At 31.6% G+C, this 15072-nt stretch overlaps 1 protein-coding gene across 1 annotated transcript in view; it reads right to left on the bottom strand.

The window, feature by feature from the left end:
• The window catches only part of LOC134707773 (polycystin-1-like protein 1), a 195324-nt gene that overhangs the window by 174346 nt on the left and 5906 nt on the right, over positions 1-15072 (bottom strand). Inside the window, exon 3 of the mRNA XM_063567812.1 lies at positions 13712-13927. Within this exon, the coding sequence (XP_063423882.1) occupies positions 13712-13927 (216 nt within the window). The remainder of the gene's footprint in view (positions 1-13711; positions 13928-15072) is intronic.

Below are 15072 nucleotides of genomic sequence, written 5' to 3'. Positions count from 1 at the left end.
CGGTGTCAATGGGTAATGTCATTTCTCGGCCATAAAGTAAAAAGAATGGTGAATAATCAGTAGATTGAGTTGCTGGCGTAGCACGATAGGCCATTAAAATTCCGGGTAGAACATCATACCAATCATCTTGTTGATCTCTAGTATAGGCTCTTAACGCTTGTAAAATTACAGAGTTCATTCTTTCACATGCACCATTTGTCTGGGGATGATATGAGCTGGTAAGGTGTCTTTTAATATTGAACAGTTCAGAAAGAGCTTTAACCAAATTTGAAACAAAATTACGTCCACGGTCTGATAAAAGGGTCCTAGGAGCACCATAACGGGATATTATTTCTCTATATAAAACATTTGCAACTTCACCTGCTTCCTCAGATCTTAACGGAAAAGCTTCGCACCATTTTGAATAACTATCAACTACGAGTAGAACATGTTTATATTTGTCTTTAGTTGTTGGAAGGCCACTTAAAATATCCATATGCCATCGTCCGAAAATGTCATTGGTTGGTTGTGGTTGTAAAGGTGGTGGTTTTGAATTAAATGCACGTTTTGACTGCTGGCACACTTCACAGGTTTTCACATATTGATTAATGTCCTTATACATTGATGGCCAAAAATATTTGTTTCTAATTGCAGCATATGTTCTTTCAAATCCTTGATGTCCTCCTCCCAGAATGCAGTCATGATAGGCTTTGAGTATTGCATCACGGAAATTCCTCGGAACTGCAATCTGTTTGACAAGTCGTTCATCTTTTGGCACTTTCTTACAACGTTTTGAGTAGAAATGTTTTAAAATTCCATCTTCTAACTCAAAGTTGTAAGATTCAGCTACGACTGCCCTTGCAAGTTCTTGATTTTGTGGTACTCTTCCTGTCTGTTTGTATTTAATAATATCGGCAAAATCTCTACATGTTTCTTGTTCTTCAGCTAAATTGATTAATTGAATATCATTAATTGTTGCGGTTTGTAAACTGTTAATAACTGCATCTTCATTTTCACCCTTATATATGAATGTTACTTCAGTATATTCTTTCGGTATATCTATGGAGCCTAAATGGTCTGCAAGTTCACTAGAGTCATAAGAAGCACTATTGTTAATTTCTAAATGTTTTTGTCTGGATAAGCAGTCTGCTGGGTTTTTAGATCCTGCGCGATGTTGAATTTTAAAATTATATCCTTGTAACAGCAAACTCCACCTACCAAGTCTTCCCTGACAGTCTTTGATTTTCTGAAGATATTTAACTGAGATATTGTCTGTATATACTGTGAACTCTTGATTTGCCATATAATGTTTAAAATGTTGAACTCCTTCTACTAATGCCAAAGCTTCTTTGTCAGTAATATGCCACTTAAGTTCTGAACCCCTTAATTGTCTTCCACCATAAGCAATCACATGTTCTAATCCATTTTGAATCTGACTTAGAATATATCCATTTGAAAACTCTGAAGAATCTGTTGCTAAGATGAAAGGTTTGTCTAAATGAGGAAACGATAAAATTGGAGCTGATGTCAAACGGTCTTTTAAATTTTTAAACGCAATATCACATTCTGGAGTCCACTTGAATCTTTGGTCTTTCTTTAAAAGCTTTGTTAATGGAGCTGCTATGTGTGCATAGTCCTTCACAAATTTTCGATAGTAGTTTGCCATTCCTAAAAAACTTTTAACCTGCTTTGCTGTGGTTGGTCTTGAGAAGTCCTTAACTTTTTCTGTATTTTCAGGATTGACACGGATGCCATCTTTTGAGATAACATGTCCGAGATACTTGATTGTTCTTGTCGCGAATTTACATTTTTCAGGATTAAGTTTCAAGTTTGCTTCACGTAGGTTTGAAAACACTTGTTGAAGGTGATAAAGGTGGTCTTCAAAGTTTTTTGAGAAAATTAGAATGTCATCTATGTAAACTAACGCAATTTTAAAATTTAAATCCTTTAGCACTTTTGTCATCAAACATTGAAAAGTTAATGGAGAGTTCATCATTCCAAATGGAAGTCTGTTAAATTCATATACACCTTTATGTGTAATAAATGCACTTTTATGCTTTGTTGAAGGGTCTAGCGGGACCTGCCAAAATCCTGACGTTAAATCGAGAGATGAGAATAGTTCTGGTTTTGAATCTGCTAAAGTGTCAAATATATCTGTCATAGTTGGAATCACTGCTGACATGGGTTCTGTTATACGGTTTAAAGCTCTATAATCTACACATACGCGAATACTTCCATTTCTTTTCTTAACAAGTACCACTGGACTATGCCATGGTGATGTAGATTCCTCAATAATATTATTTCTTTCCATTTCATCAAGCTGTTTATCTAGTTCTCTGCGCATTTCTGGAGATTGTCTATACCTGGCAGCACTTATTGGTTTTGCATCACCAGTATAAATGGTTGGACAATAAAAGTATGATAGATATAGGAAGATGTGGTGTGAGTGCCAATGAGACAACTCTCCATCCAAATAACAATTTAAAAATTAAACCATTATAGGTTAAAGTACGGCCTTCAACACGGAGCCTTGGCTCACACCGAACAACAAGCTATAAAGGGCCCCAAAATTACTAGTGTAAAACCATTCAAACGGGAAAACCAACGGTCTAATCTATACAAACAAAACGAGAAACGAGAAACACGTATATATTACATAAACAAACGACAACTACTGTACATCAGATTCCTGACTTAGGACAGGTGCAAACATTTGCAGCGGGATTAAACGTTTTAATGGGCCCAAACCTTCTCCCTTTTTCTAAAACAATAGCATAACATCACAACATATAAAAACATACGATAAAATATCAATTAGCAGACTTAACTCAATCAAAAAACGTATGATTACACAAAGAACGAATAAATTTGATCTGCGATATCTGAATACAAATGCACAGTTAATTAAATATTAGAGACAAACAGTCATGACCAAAAGGCTATCAAACAAATTCAAACACACTGAGAAATATTTAACCAATCAATGTTCACTTTAGAAAAAAACCGGTTTTTTATAATCTTGAAGTTTATACAAATGTTGTAAGAATAAGTGAAAAATTGAAGATATTACAAATAATCAAATCTGGTATACAGCCAAGATCCATATAAATAAAAAATGACAAAAAAACATTATAAACAGTATCAACAGGTCGAATTAACAAGAAAATACGATTTGAGAGTACTCGCAGTTACTGACAGCTAGTTAAAAGCCAAAACCAATTAATAGTAAAAAATCATGCATCAGAGACTAAAATCGACTAAAACACATCACAGGGATTTAGTATTTTAACGTCATTAATAGTCAAAGAAGACATGACTTGTGCAATGCCAAAAATAAATGTATCGACAGGTAGTAGTATAGTGAAGAGCGACTTCTATAGAAATAAAAGTTAACGTGGCTGTGTCCCCTATACATCTCGCCTCAAAAGATAATGAAATTTAGTTATGTTTTAATTTGCTAATGACAAAATCAATATTAGTGCCAATGTGAACTATATTCAGAGATCTAATTACAATATTGGTATGATAACCCTTACTTATAAGTTTGTTTAAAGGTTCGATGAGTTTACAAGGATCACATAGTGATTTCCTCGCTTTAAGTACAATATTACCATAAAATTTAGGATGAGAAATACCATTTTTAATAAGCTTTCTACAGGTATAGCCAAATTTACTAATCAAATCTTTGTATCTATGAAAGAATTTAGTAAAAGTTTTAAGTAATTTATGGTATCGAAATCCCTGACACAACAATTTACCAGTGATGCATTGATTACGTTCGTTAAAATCTATGACATCAGAACACACACGGGCAAACCGAACGAGTTGCGATATATAAACACCGTATGATGGAGCCAAAGGCACATCGCCGTCTAAAAAAGGAAAATTAACAATAGGAAATGAAAAATCGTCTCTTTTGTCGTAAATTTTAGTGTGAAGTTTCCCGTTTGAAATTGAAATGTCTAAATCTAGAAAAGGACAACTGCTGCTGTTTATGTTAGATTTAGTTAAAGTAAGTTCGTTTGGGTAAATTTCTGAAGTATATTTAAAGAACTCTGGATTATTCAACGAAAAAATATCATCGAGATAACGGTAGGTATTTTTGAATGTATCAACCAAATGTAACAATGATGGGTCTTTACTGAGTTTGGTCATAAACTGAGATTCATAGCAATATAGAAATAAATCTGCTATTAAAGGGGCACAGTTGGTGCCCATAGGAATACCTACTACCTGACGATACACTTTATCGCCGAAACGTACATAAATGTTATCAAGCAGAAAGTTTAAAGCTTCAATCATATCCTCACATTTCCAGTAAGTGTATCTAGCATACTTTCCTTTTTCGTTACAGAAAAAGGCCTTAAACGAGTTACAGCAAATAAAATTACAATGAGATTTTTCGAAAGACCATTTTATCAAATACAAAAACTTTTTCTTTATAAGATTGTGTGGAAGTGTAGTGTACAGAGTAGAAAAATCATAACTGTCAACAGAATTGTAAGGACCATTGAAAGCATGTATTTTATCTAAAACCTCTCATTAACGCTACACCATATCAAGTTGTAAAACTGTTGGTAGTCACTAAGGTAGTGAATTCAAACTTGTTCACAACCTTGATCATGAAAGGATAGACGGAGCGTCAGACAGCACAAAGGTGTCACTTGCACAAATGAGTAAAACTAAATTTTCCTTACAACAGTTATGAAACTCGTATACTGCAAGTATGTAACTCACATCAAAAGGAACTGCACAGCCCACAGTATAAGAAAATACATCATACTTTGTCCTGTTAACTGCATCTTTCTATAATAATGAGCGCTAAGATAACCTAAATATCATGTATCAGATAAAATCTAACTTTACTCATCATAATTAGACCAAAAAATCATGCCTTTCAAGAAAATATAATTTAAATTAAGAAACGTTTCCTTTTCTAATAAGATTTTTAGATTATTATACAGGCAATAAAAAAGTACTTACTTTAACCCCTGATTTGTTAGTAACATATCATCCAATTAATCAATTAGCCCAAGTGACTTCTTATTCCATGTAAAATATATATATACATCAAATTACCTACCTCAAACAAACATATAAATCATGTCTGTACAATAAATACAAATATATACTCAATGTCAAAAAGGTTTACCCTACACGACCTTTTACCTCCAAATAGTCAGTTAATATTGTCAATGCAGATGAACTGATAAAAATTATTTTTTTCATACAAAAATTTAAATCTTTTCAAAATAGGTGAAAGGTCAAACATGACAGCCTGTCACTGATAATTGAATGTTAATTACTAATGCATAACTGTTAAATCAGCATAATTTATGTTAACTTGATAGAAATTGTATTTTTCTCTCAGGTTTTTGTGCATTTTCTTGACTTCTGGTGTCAAATAAATAATATTCTTATCATATATAAGGCTTTTGTGACTATAAGGTATGTCCCGTATTCTTTTGTGGCTTGTATTTGGTAAATGTCTAACACAAGCTCATAAACCTTAATTACAAATCAAATATAAAATGAATAATTAAAAGTTTTAAATGCAAATAAAATCATAAATAGTATTGTTCTTATAAAAAAAAATTGTTATGCCACATAACAACTTTGTACATTATGCCTTATGATTATTTTTAGTTGTAAATTTCCTGTCAAATATCTATATATGTAAGTAACATGCACTTTTCTCTACACCACAAACATTATATCATATGACATGAAGGATGTAACCACATGGTATTAACTATAAATACTTAATGTATTTATTTTGACTAATTTAGGAATTTTGGTAGAAACCTGTGCCAACTTCAGACTATAAATTATGGCCTAATGTATCCATTGCCATCTGTTACAAACCAATCATGAACCTATTCCACTGTCAGTCAAAACCATTATAATTTACACACAATCAGGATTTAAATTTACAGTTTACCATGTAAATTATAGATCTTCAAACTTAAAAACAAAGTTACATGTATATTCTTAGCGGTAGGTAAAGAGTGAATTTGGTGCAATATGTCTGCAATTTTCATTGTATGTGTTTTATGCTTCCTTGTTTATTCAGTATTTTTTTTCTTACTATTTATGTCCATAAATAAACTCTCCCTCCTTTTACAACTCTCCTCCAAGTAGGTTAAAATACTCTTATTTGAGTCACAATTTCCAAGTCCAGATGAAGTTCACAAATATTTTGTCGCAATAAAAGGCAAAAACTAAAAAAAAAAAAGAAATGATTTAAGGTCAATAACTCCTACCAAGAGTGATCCACTAGTTTCAGTCCTTTTGATTTCTTTGTTAATATGTTGTATTGCTGATCATAATTTCTTTTAACAATCTTTTTTCGAGATAATGGACAAACAAAGAAAAGTAAACAAAAAAAGTCATACAAGGGCAGTAACTCCAATAAGGAATCATTTGATAATTATGAAGAAAATGGGAGTTAAACTATATCTAAACATTCTGATACAAAAATACGGAGATGTGGTACGATTGCCTATGAGACAACTCTCCACCAGAGACCAAATGACTTAGAAGTTAACAACTATAGGTGGACATACAGCCTTCAACAATGAGCATTATTGCCTTCGTAATATCTTAAATTTAACTACATTCAACATTGAGCAGAAGCTGTGCTTAAAAGTGAAAGATCCACTTGGCTCTGGAATAAGTTGGCTTAAATCACTTATAAGATGTCATATCATGTTATTGAGCAGAGACGCATCCCAAGCTTAGACCCTGAATGACACCATCTGCTGGTAGGCATAAAAATAACATATGCATTTCTTCTCACAGGAAATATTCATGTGGGAAAAGCCCTTACATCACTAAATGAGTTAGGAATTATAAGAATGTTAGGTTATTATGCAATCACTGCACTTTTAACTTGCCCATAGCATAACATATGGAAATTCATTACATCAGATATGCAAACTTTGACCATATCATAAGGAAAACAAAATGTTTTGACAAACTAACATGACCTTGTGAAGGGCATAAAGTTACCAATAATTAATCTTGATAATTTCAAAAATAATGTAAAAATATAGAAAATTATGTTAACTTTGATGTGGAAAACCAGATTCTTATTTTTGTACCATGTCAATTATATCTTACAGTAAAAACTCCTTTGAATCTTATTAAACATGCGATTTCGTGTAACCCTAGACATAAACATTAAAGTTCAGGAAATTGATCTGTCATTTCACGCCTATCTAAAATTCATTGATTTCTTTATCAAACATTAATTGAGAAAGTGTACCTCCATTTACAAGCTTGTTTATCTCTATTTGACAATGTCCACAAATTTCACAGGAAAGTGACCTGACTTGTCAATAAAGCTTGATTTCTCAATTAACTCCTAAACTGATTGATCTAAACAACCATAAATTTCCTGTAGTCAAAGAGAGGCCTCCATGAATAAAGGGTTCCCTTAAACTTCTTTTTTTTAATAACCTGCAATAATCTGTGACAAAACCACATTGTACTCAAAACTTTAAGCTTGTTTGAGCAGCTACTGCTATATTACAGCAAATTAAAGAGCTTTCAGTGAAAAAGCTGATAGCTTTACAAGCCTCATAAAAAAATGGTCCCTCTGAAGCTCATTGCATATTTTTCTGATTATCAAACTCATCAGAGATTTTGATGAGTGAAAACCACCATACAGAATTGCAGTTTATCTGATAAAAAATGAAGGTGCTATGCCAGCAACAAGAATAGATGAGATATTTTTACAAAGATCCCCAAGGAGTTCTCTATTTTACTTTTTTTTATCATCAAACTCAGGATGTTTAGGCCCGTACAACCTTTAAACACATTTGGAGCAGCTCTGGGAAAAAATTAAGGTCATGCCTTGGACAAGAGTTAAAAAAGAATATGGAATGTTTTTTACAAATCCCCTTAATTCAATAATTTTTCCATTGGTAAAGGGGCATAACTCTCCATGAAGTGGTACTGATTATTGAAATAAACTGAATGGGTAATTTCTTTATGGGACAAACAGAAATGATGGAGAACTTAAACTGAATATTTCAAAACTAGAAAATGTTGGTAAATTGTGTTGGCATTATACTAACAAACTTACTGCTAGGCACAGTACTTTATCCCATAAATATTAGGGAAAATTCTATATGACGCAACTATTCAAATGGATATTGTCTTCAAACCTTATTGTTGAGATTATTTTGGACTTGGTGACACCATTTTTTTGTGTTTTTGCTATCTGAACTGTTTTTCACTATTTCACAAATGTGAATCAAATATTCAATAAATTTGCCAATAAATTGTTTCAAAATTGAATGCTTTTATCTCTATTTTCATAAAATAAAAATTATTAATGAGGCCATAATAATAGGTTTGTTTGACCAAACCCTACCGACCCACGCTACCTACCCAGAAAAAAGCTGCCAACTCAAATTCTTTTATTGTCCTGATTTGAAGAAGTTTTTTTTAATCAAATAGGCATGAAGACTAATAAGCATCTGATACTTCAATTTCTTTTTTTGAAAAAAAAAAAAGAAAATGCCTACCTACCTACCCACTGTCTCAACCTTTGGGTAGGGTTTGGGCAATCCAAAATATTTTTAAGTGTGGCCTGATTAGAGAACCATATGTTTGCATGTCATTCACTGTTTTAGAATTCAAAATCCAAATGACTAACCTTAAAACATTTTACAATCCATATTAAGTAAGCATATGAAAATATTCAGCATATCCCAAATCTTACATCAAGAGAATTCATATAATCTAAGTATATCTACCCTTTTCTGAGCCCCAGAGTAAATGGTTTAATGTCCACCTTTATCACTGATACCCATAAACCAGTAATATTGCCCCACCTTTCCCTTTTCTATATCATTAAAAGGGTGATAATTTATCCATCACCACAATTAATTGAGAAAGCATACAAGATAAGTGAAGTCAAAAGATAAGGAGTTACCATGCATGTCAATATTGATGTTAACCAGTTGACAAACAAGCAGAGACTTGGCCTGTGTAAGACAGTCATCTAATCGACCTCAAACCCTGCTTTATTTTCCGTGTGATTTCCTTTAAAAAAAGACTTATTTTTAACTTCAAATTATCGCATTGACTAGCCTGAATTACATGCCTTGTTTTTTTGCATGCAAGCTAATACATATAACCATTTCCTATCACTTCTTTGAAATTTTTTTCTCTTAAACTGCTAAATAAAAACAAAATTTCATTGCAGGGATTTCATAGATTCAAGGGAGATAATTTTATGTTCAACGACCAGTTATCAATTACCAGCTTTGTTTATGATTGAATCAGACCAACAGACTGTTCTCCTACTTAAACATTAGCATTATTTTTAACAAAATAAAACAAATTACACTGTATGTAAACTCTACAAGAAACGATTCATCAGGTCTACATAAGAAAACAGTTCCTTGAAACCTCTACATTTTGTTTACAACATCTTTGATTTTAAATTAATGGTTGCTATTATGGCCTATGCTGCCAAACAAAACTATTATTCAATTCTTTACAATGTTTCACCTTTTTTGTACTTTAATATTCAACAATTCTCTTAAACTATCAAATTTTAATCAACTAAAAACCCATCAAGTCATTTGATCTAAAGAATTTTTTTTTCACCTTTGACAATTACAATACTTTGTCTGAATACCTTGTTGTAACAAAATCATTTGACAAGAGAGAAAAAAATCAATGTTTTTACATCTTTTTAAAACTGAGAGGTTTGACATAAACATGATGTCGCATTTCAAAATGTTGTTTTCACTTTGATTATTCTGCTGTATTTAATCATGTTTCCTGTCACTTAACCAGAAATGTTAAATTGGTTTTCTACCATGAATGTGGAAACACTATTTAAATCAACACAATTAAGGAATCATTATAGTCATGAAAAGGTGTTTCCTTCTTACTGAAATAGGAGCACTTGTATACAAAGTGCAAATAGTGCACAATACCATAAGTTTTATAATCAGTTGACCTTGATTCTATAAAATATGACCTTGATGTTCTACTCCTAAAAATACTTGTTTATACAAACTTGGATAATTTTAGATTAAAGTTGTACTTTTTATTGTGCATGGGCACAAATACATAAGTACCTACATATATTTTTGTACTTGCAAGCATACAAAAGAAAATACACAGATAGACAAGTGTTACTATATTTAGAACTTTGTTATTGGGGGATAGTTGATTTTTTTTGTAAATAATTCAAATCTGTAAGCTTAAATCAGGCTGTTGTTTTCTCTTTTGAAATATTTCACAAAGGCCCTTTATAGTTAACTGTTCACTGACATGTACAAGTTGTAAACATCATTGTCTTTTTGGTCTTTGGTGGAAATTCTACTGAATAAGAAACTTTTTCAATAAGAGATTGCAAATTCTGTCTCATCTCCTCAGTATCTATCTTAAAAATCAAGTTTGAGAAATTTCTTAATGTACAATGTCCCTGTTTGAGTGGTTTCTGCCTTCAGATTAGTGTGTAGATAGGGTTTTTTTTGACAGTAAAGAACAAGGGATCTTTATAAGGAAACAACTTCATATTATGGGCACAGATTACTGCACACAAAGTATGCAATAAAGCATCCATGCTGATACAAGATAATGACTACTCAGACATTCAGCCATTGAGACACATTCATACATAATAAACAGCTGCACCACAAGGACATGATGCACATGTTTCCTATATATGCATATTGAAATTGTTACAAGAACGAAATGAAATTTTGTAGAAAGCTTTTTATCAAAAGTTAGTACAATGGATGCAGAAAACTCGCAGAATATCCCTTGGGGATATAAAAATGTCTAAAATATAAAGGTAGTGAAACTTTTAAAAATCAAAAGGAAAATTGCACAACCAAATTAAGTGTGTGTAATTTGAAAATGTCTAGAATCTGATAGTAACAAGATGCTTACTGTTCCAACAATTTTGTTTCTGGGAAACTTGGTCCAACTCTATCAGGACGGAGGTCTAGTAATACCAAAAACAACCAAAACTGGTAAGAATATAATAAATAAATATTTTGATTATTCAAATATGATTCCAAAATGAATATTTTTGGTTGCAGGTCCAGAAAGAGCCAAAAATCAATAAAATTGGGGTTTAATTGGCATTATTTAAAACATTTTTACTCAGAGCTTAGCACTTCTGAAATGCATGTGTTCACTATTTAGGTCCAATGTCTATAAAGACTACAGCTATCACCATCCCTTTGTTTTGCTGGTCAAGATATTACAGGATGAAAAATCACAAAAATTGACTCATTTGCACATAAGGGGACCAAATTTGAACAATTACACTAAGCTGCTATATAAAACCTATATAAAATATGTCTTCATAGTATAGTTTTAGGCTATTATCAAAATAAAGTTAGTGATCTGAAGTATCACCATATTCAAGTCATTTAAAGTCGTGTTATCTATTCATAGGATATACATCTAAAAAGAGACTAAATAACAAATTCATTATCTTTATGCAACTATGCTTTCTAATCTAATTTTCTGTACCTAAAACCTGATATCAATAAATCTAATTTAATAAGGAGATAAAAGTTGCAATAGGAGTACACTTTAAATTGTCAATCTGTAGCGTGCCTGACAGATGACTTTCCCTTTAGCAGTTCTTCACTAATACTGAGAAAAATTTAATTACTGGGCCCTCTGGGAACTAACTACATGATGTTGAACAAGCAAATGTATATTTATCGCCAAAAGCCATAGCAGTCAACATTTCATCTGCGTAATTCATGGCTCAATACACCACTTCGGGAGACTGACAAATTTTGAACAAAATATTCCCCTTTTATGGATATTTTTTTAACAGTTCTTTTTTTTATTTTATCTTTGATAATACTGGTCTTTAATTTCTTTTCATCACACTCTATCTCCCATCAATTTCTCCTATAAAAATGTCATACCTAATCACTTCTTAAAATCTTTCATTTAACCTTATTTACTTCAAAAAAAATAATCTCTTTCAACAATATCACCATCAAATTAATATAAAAATGTCATTGTTTTAATCATATATTAGGATTAACTATTATTAAGACCATGAAGACTCAGGAATTAATTTTCAGGATCTGGGAAAGAAAGCTTTTTTTCTTCAGGAATTTTAAGGTTTTAATGTTAATTATTTGTGCAAATTCGACAGGGCACCACCATCTACCCCCTATGAGTTTGGTTTGTGTGACACATTGTTTTCTTATCTTGTTTACTGATAGCAAAGTACTACAATAAAACTCAGATTAAGGGGGCTCACGGGTATAAATAATCTTTTGTTTTTAATATAGGATTTCCCTATTTTTTTTCTATGAATAAACTTTATCCTATACACAATAGAAAAATAAAATAAAAATATGGGGTCAGTGTTCATTTAACCCACTCACAATCTGCCTTCAAAGAAGCATGTATTTTTGTGAAGATCCTGTTTTCTGTTGAAATAATAGGAGAAAAAACGGTAATATCAAAATAAAAATAATAAAATTACAGAAATCACCTTAATTTTACAATAGTTTAGTTCAAGTGTAGCTTATTTAAAAATAATAATAAAAAATATAGGTCACCTATGAGTTCAAAAAGATATTTCAATTTTAATGCCAAAATATGGCATATTTTCACCAAATAGAGATAATTTGCAGGTTGTTCAGTGATATACATATTTTAAAAGTAATCTGGGACCTGTAAACACTAATTGATTTTTTCTGTGATTTGTGTACCATATCATAAAGTAACAACTTATAGTGTAATAAATAAAATTTGTTATGAACAACAAATTCTAATACAATTATTTTGTAACAATTGTTCTGATTGGATGACAGCAAGCGTAAAATTCTCTATCTCTTTGTCTGTAACTAAGCAAGCCGACATTTTGAATTTCGGAATGTATTGACATGTTATTTCTACAATAATAAACAAAAAACTCACTTGTTGCGCCTAAAAATCTTCTTTTTATCAAATTTTATTACATTTTGAAGCGGCACAGAAGCTAGATAACGCCTGGTGTTTATGTTTAACGCCTGAAGCATAACTAAGACGTCACCTAGTGTAGGGACCAAAGAAGATGACATGTTTTCGCGGAATTTTCTTTGATGAAGATTTTACACTGAAATATTGATTGAAATTTAATTATGAACTTGTTTTGCATTAGAATAGAGATAACTGTATTGTATTTGAAGCTTTGCGGACGTCCATTGGTAGTTTTACTATCGCAAATACATGTTTACCTGTATCCGCTCCGCATAGCCAGGTAAACTAAATTTGTGACAGTAAAACTACCGATGGACGTCCTTAAAGCTTCAAATACAATACAGTTCTCTCTTAAATGTTCAAATTTTTGCTGAATTTTTAGTACCCGTGAGCCTCATTAAGAAATAATTTCTTTCAAGTTGATTAATCTACACATACCTGTATCCAGTCCATGATTCAATAAAATCATGGAAAAATCAATTAATTTAATGTCTTTTGGTTAGTGAAGTCAGAAAACTTAGCCATTATTTGGTAAACCATTAGAAAATATTTCCATCCAGACTTCCTGACATAAATATAAAACCAAATTCTTTGAATTTTTAACTTATTAGCTATTACCAAAGTAGTATGGGTATAATGTGACATGTTAATCTGGAATGTGAATTTAAAGTCATTCATCACTTTTCTATATTTGGATGCATGAAATTTAAAAGATGTTTTTTTTTTTTTTTTTCAATAAACTATACAACATTCTTACCAACAGATTGTTCTCCAACTTCAGAAAATGCATACGGAATAGTGAAATTAGCTGTTTCCTGTACTGGATTTATGGTGTAGGTTTGGTTCTTGTTTCCCTCTTTTGAAAAATTACTGCAGGTTTCAGCCGTCATCTGATTGGTCAAATAGTTTCTGTAAGACAACCTGGAGTCTTCCTGAATAATGATGTTCACTGGTCCCACTTCGTCTCTGATTTCTGAATCAAAATCAATTACAGTTAAAACTTTTCACTATTTTGTACCATTGTATACATCATTGTTACAAATATACTGTCTTAAAAGAAGCAAATTTCATCATCACTTTGGTGACACCAGAGTGTGTATGTATTAAGTATCTAATATGACCAGGAGTGTATAGATAATGAGGTAGAGACAATGTCTTTATGTAAATTAATAAGATAAACAGTAAAAATATATTCAGCCTTACCAAGTGTAACGAATAACATTGCCTTTTGGTAGAAAAAAACTAATACTTGCTGTAAGGGAAGCAGTAATTTTAAAGCTAGAGTCCCTGAACTGGAAAATCTACGTAAAAACATGTTAAATTTAGTAAAACAAATAATTTTCATGTTGGTGTATCTTTTCAAAAGTCATGGGTTATTTCTTTCCTCTATTAAAATGTTAATTGTTATTGAAGCAATTTATCTAAATTCACATGATTTCAGTGCTTCCTAATATTAATCCAAATTTCAAACATTTGCCTCAAAAACATAAATAATTTTAAGTGTATCGGTACATACTTTTATTGTAAAAATTACAAAATACAATGGTTATGTTTCAGCATATACTTTTTTTACCTTAAAAAAAATATAAATCATCTATCTTTCAAACTTGTAGCCTGGCTTAGCAATCATTCAAAACAAAAGAAATAGTCTATATTGCCAAAACCACCATGATGACTACTGTAAACCAACAAATTTTCGCGAGCAATTTATTTTCGCGAAATTCGCGAGTAGAAAAACAACGCGAATATAAATCGTCGCAAACTTGTTAAACTTGGATACTACCTCATTGGATTACATCAAGTAAATTTGAAAATCGCGAAATTTAATCGCCGCAAAATTGGTATGAAAGGACATAACGCGAAATATAGGATCCGCGAAAATTAGTTGGTTTACAGTATTGTCCCCACTGGGACACCCTCAATCCCAGAATTAAAACCAGTATAATGGTGATTATTAAGTGTTTATCATCCCAGTCAATTCATCAAGATTGAACAAAAATGAATAGGAATTCTACAATATCATCTTCCTATAAGATACAAAAACTTGTAAGCACATAATAACATAAAAGAATTCTCAACCATCCAAGCACTCGAGACTAATTCAATACCTCTGTAATT

This window comes from Mytilus trossulus, chromosome 2 (genome assembly GCF_036588685.1).
Source record: "Mytilus trossulus isolate FHL-02 chromosome 2, PNRI_Mtr1.1.1.hap1, whole genome shotgun sequence".
Taxonomy (NCBI): Eukaryota; Metazoa; Mollusca; class Bivalvia; order Mytilida; family Mytilidae; genus Mytilus; species Mytilus trossulus.
This window is presented reverse-complemented; position numbering and strand designations above follow the sequence as displayed.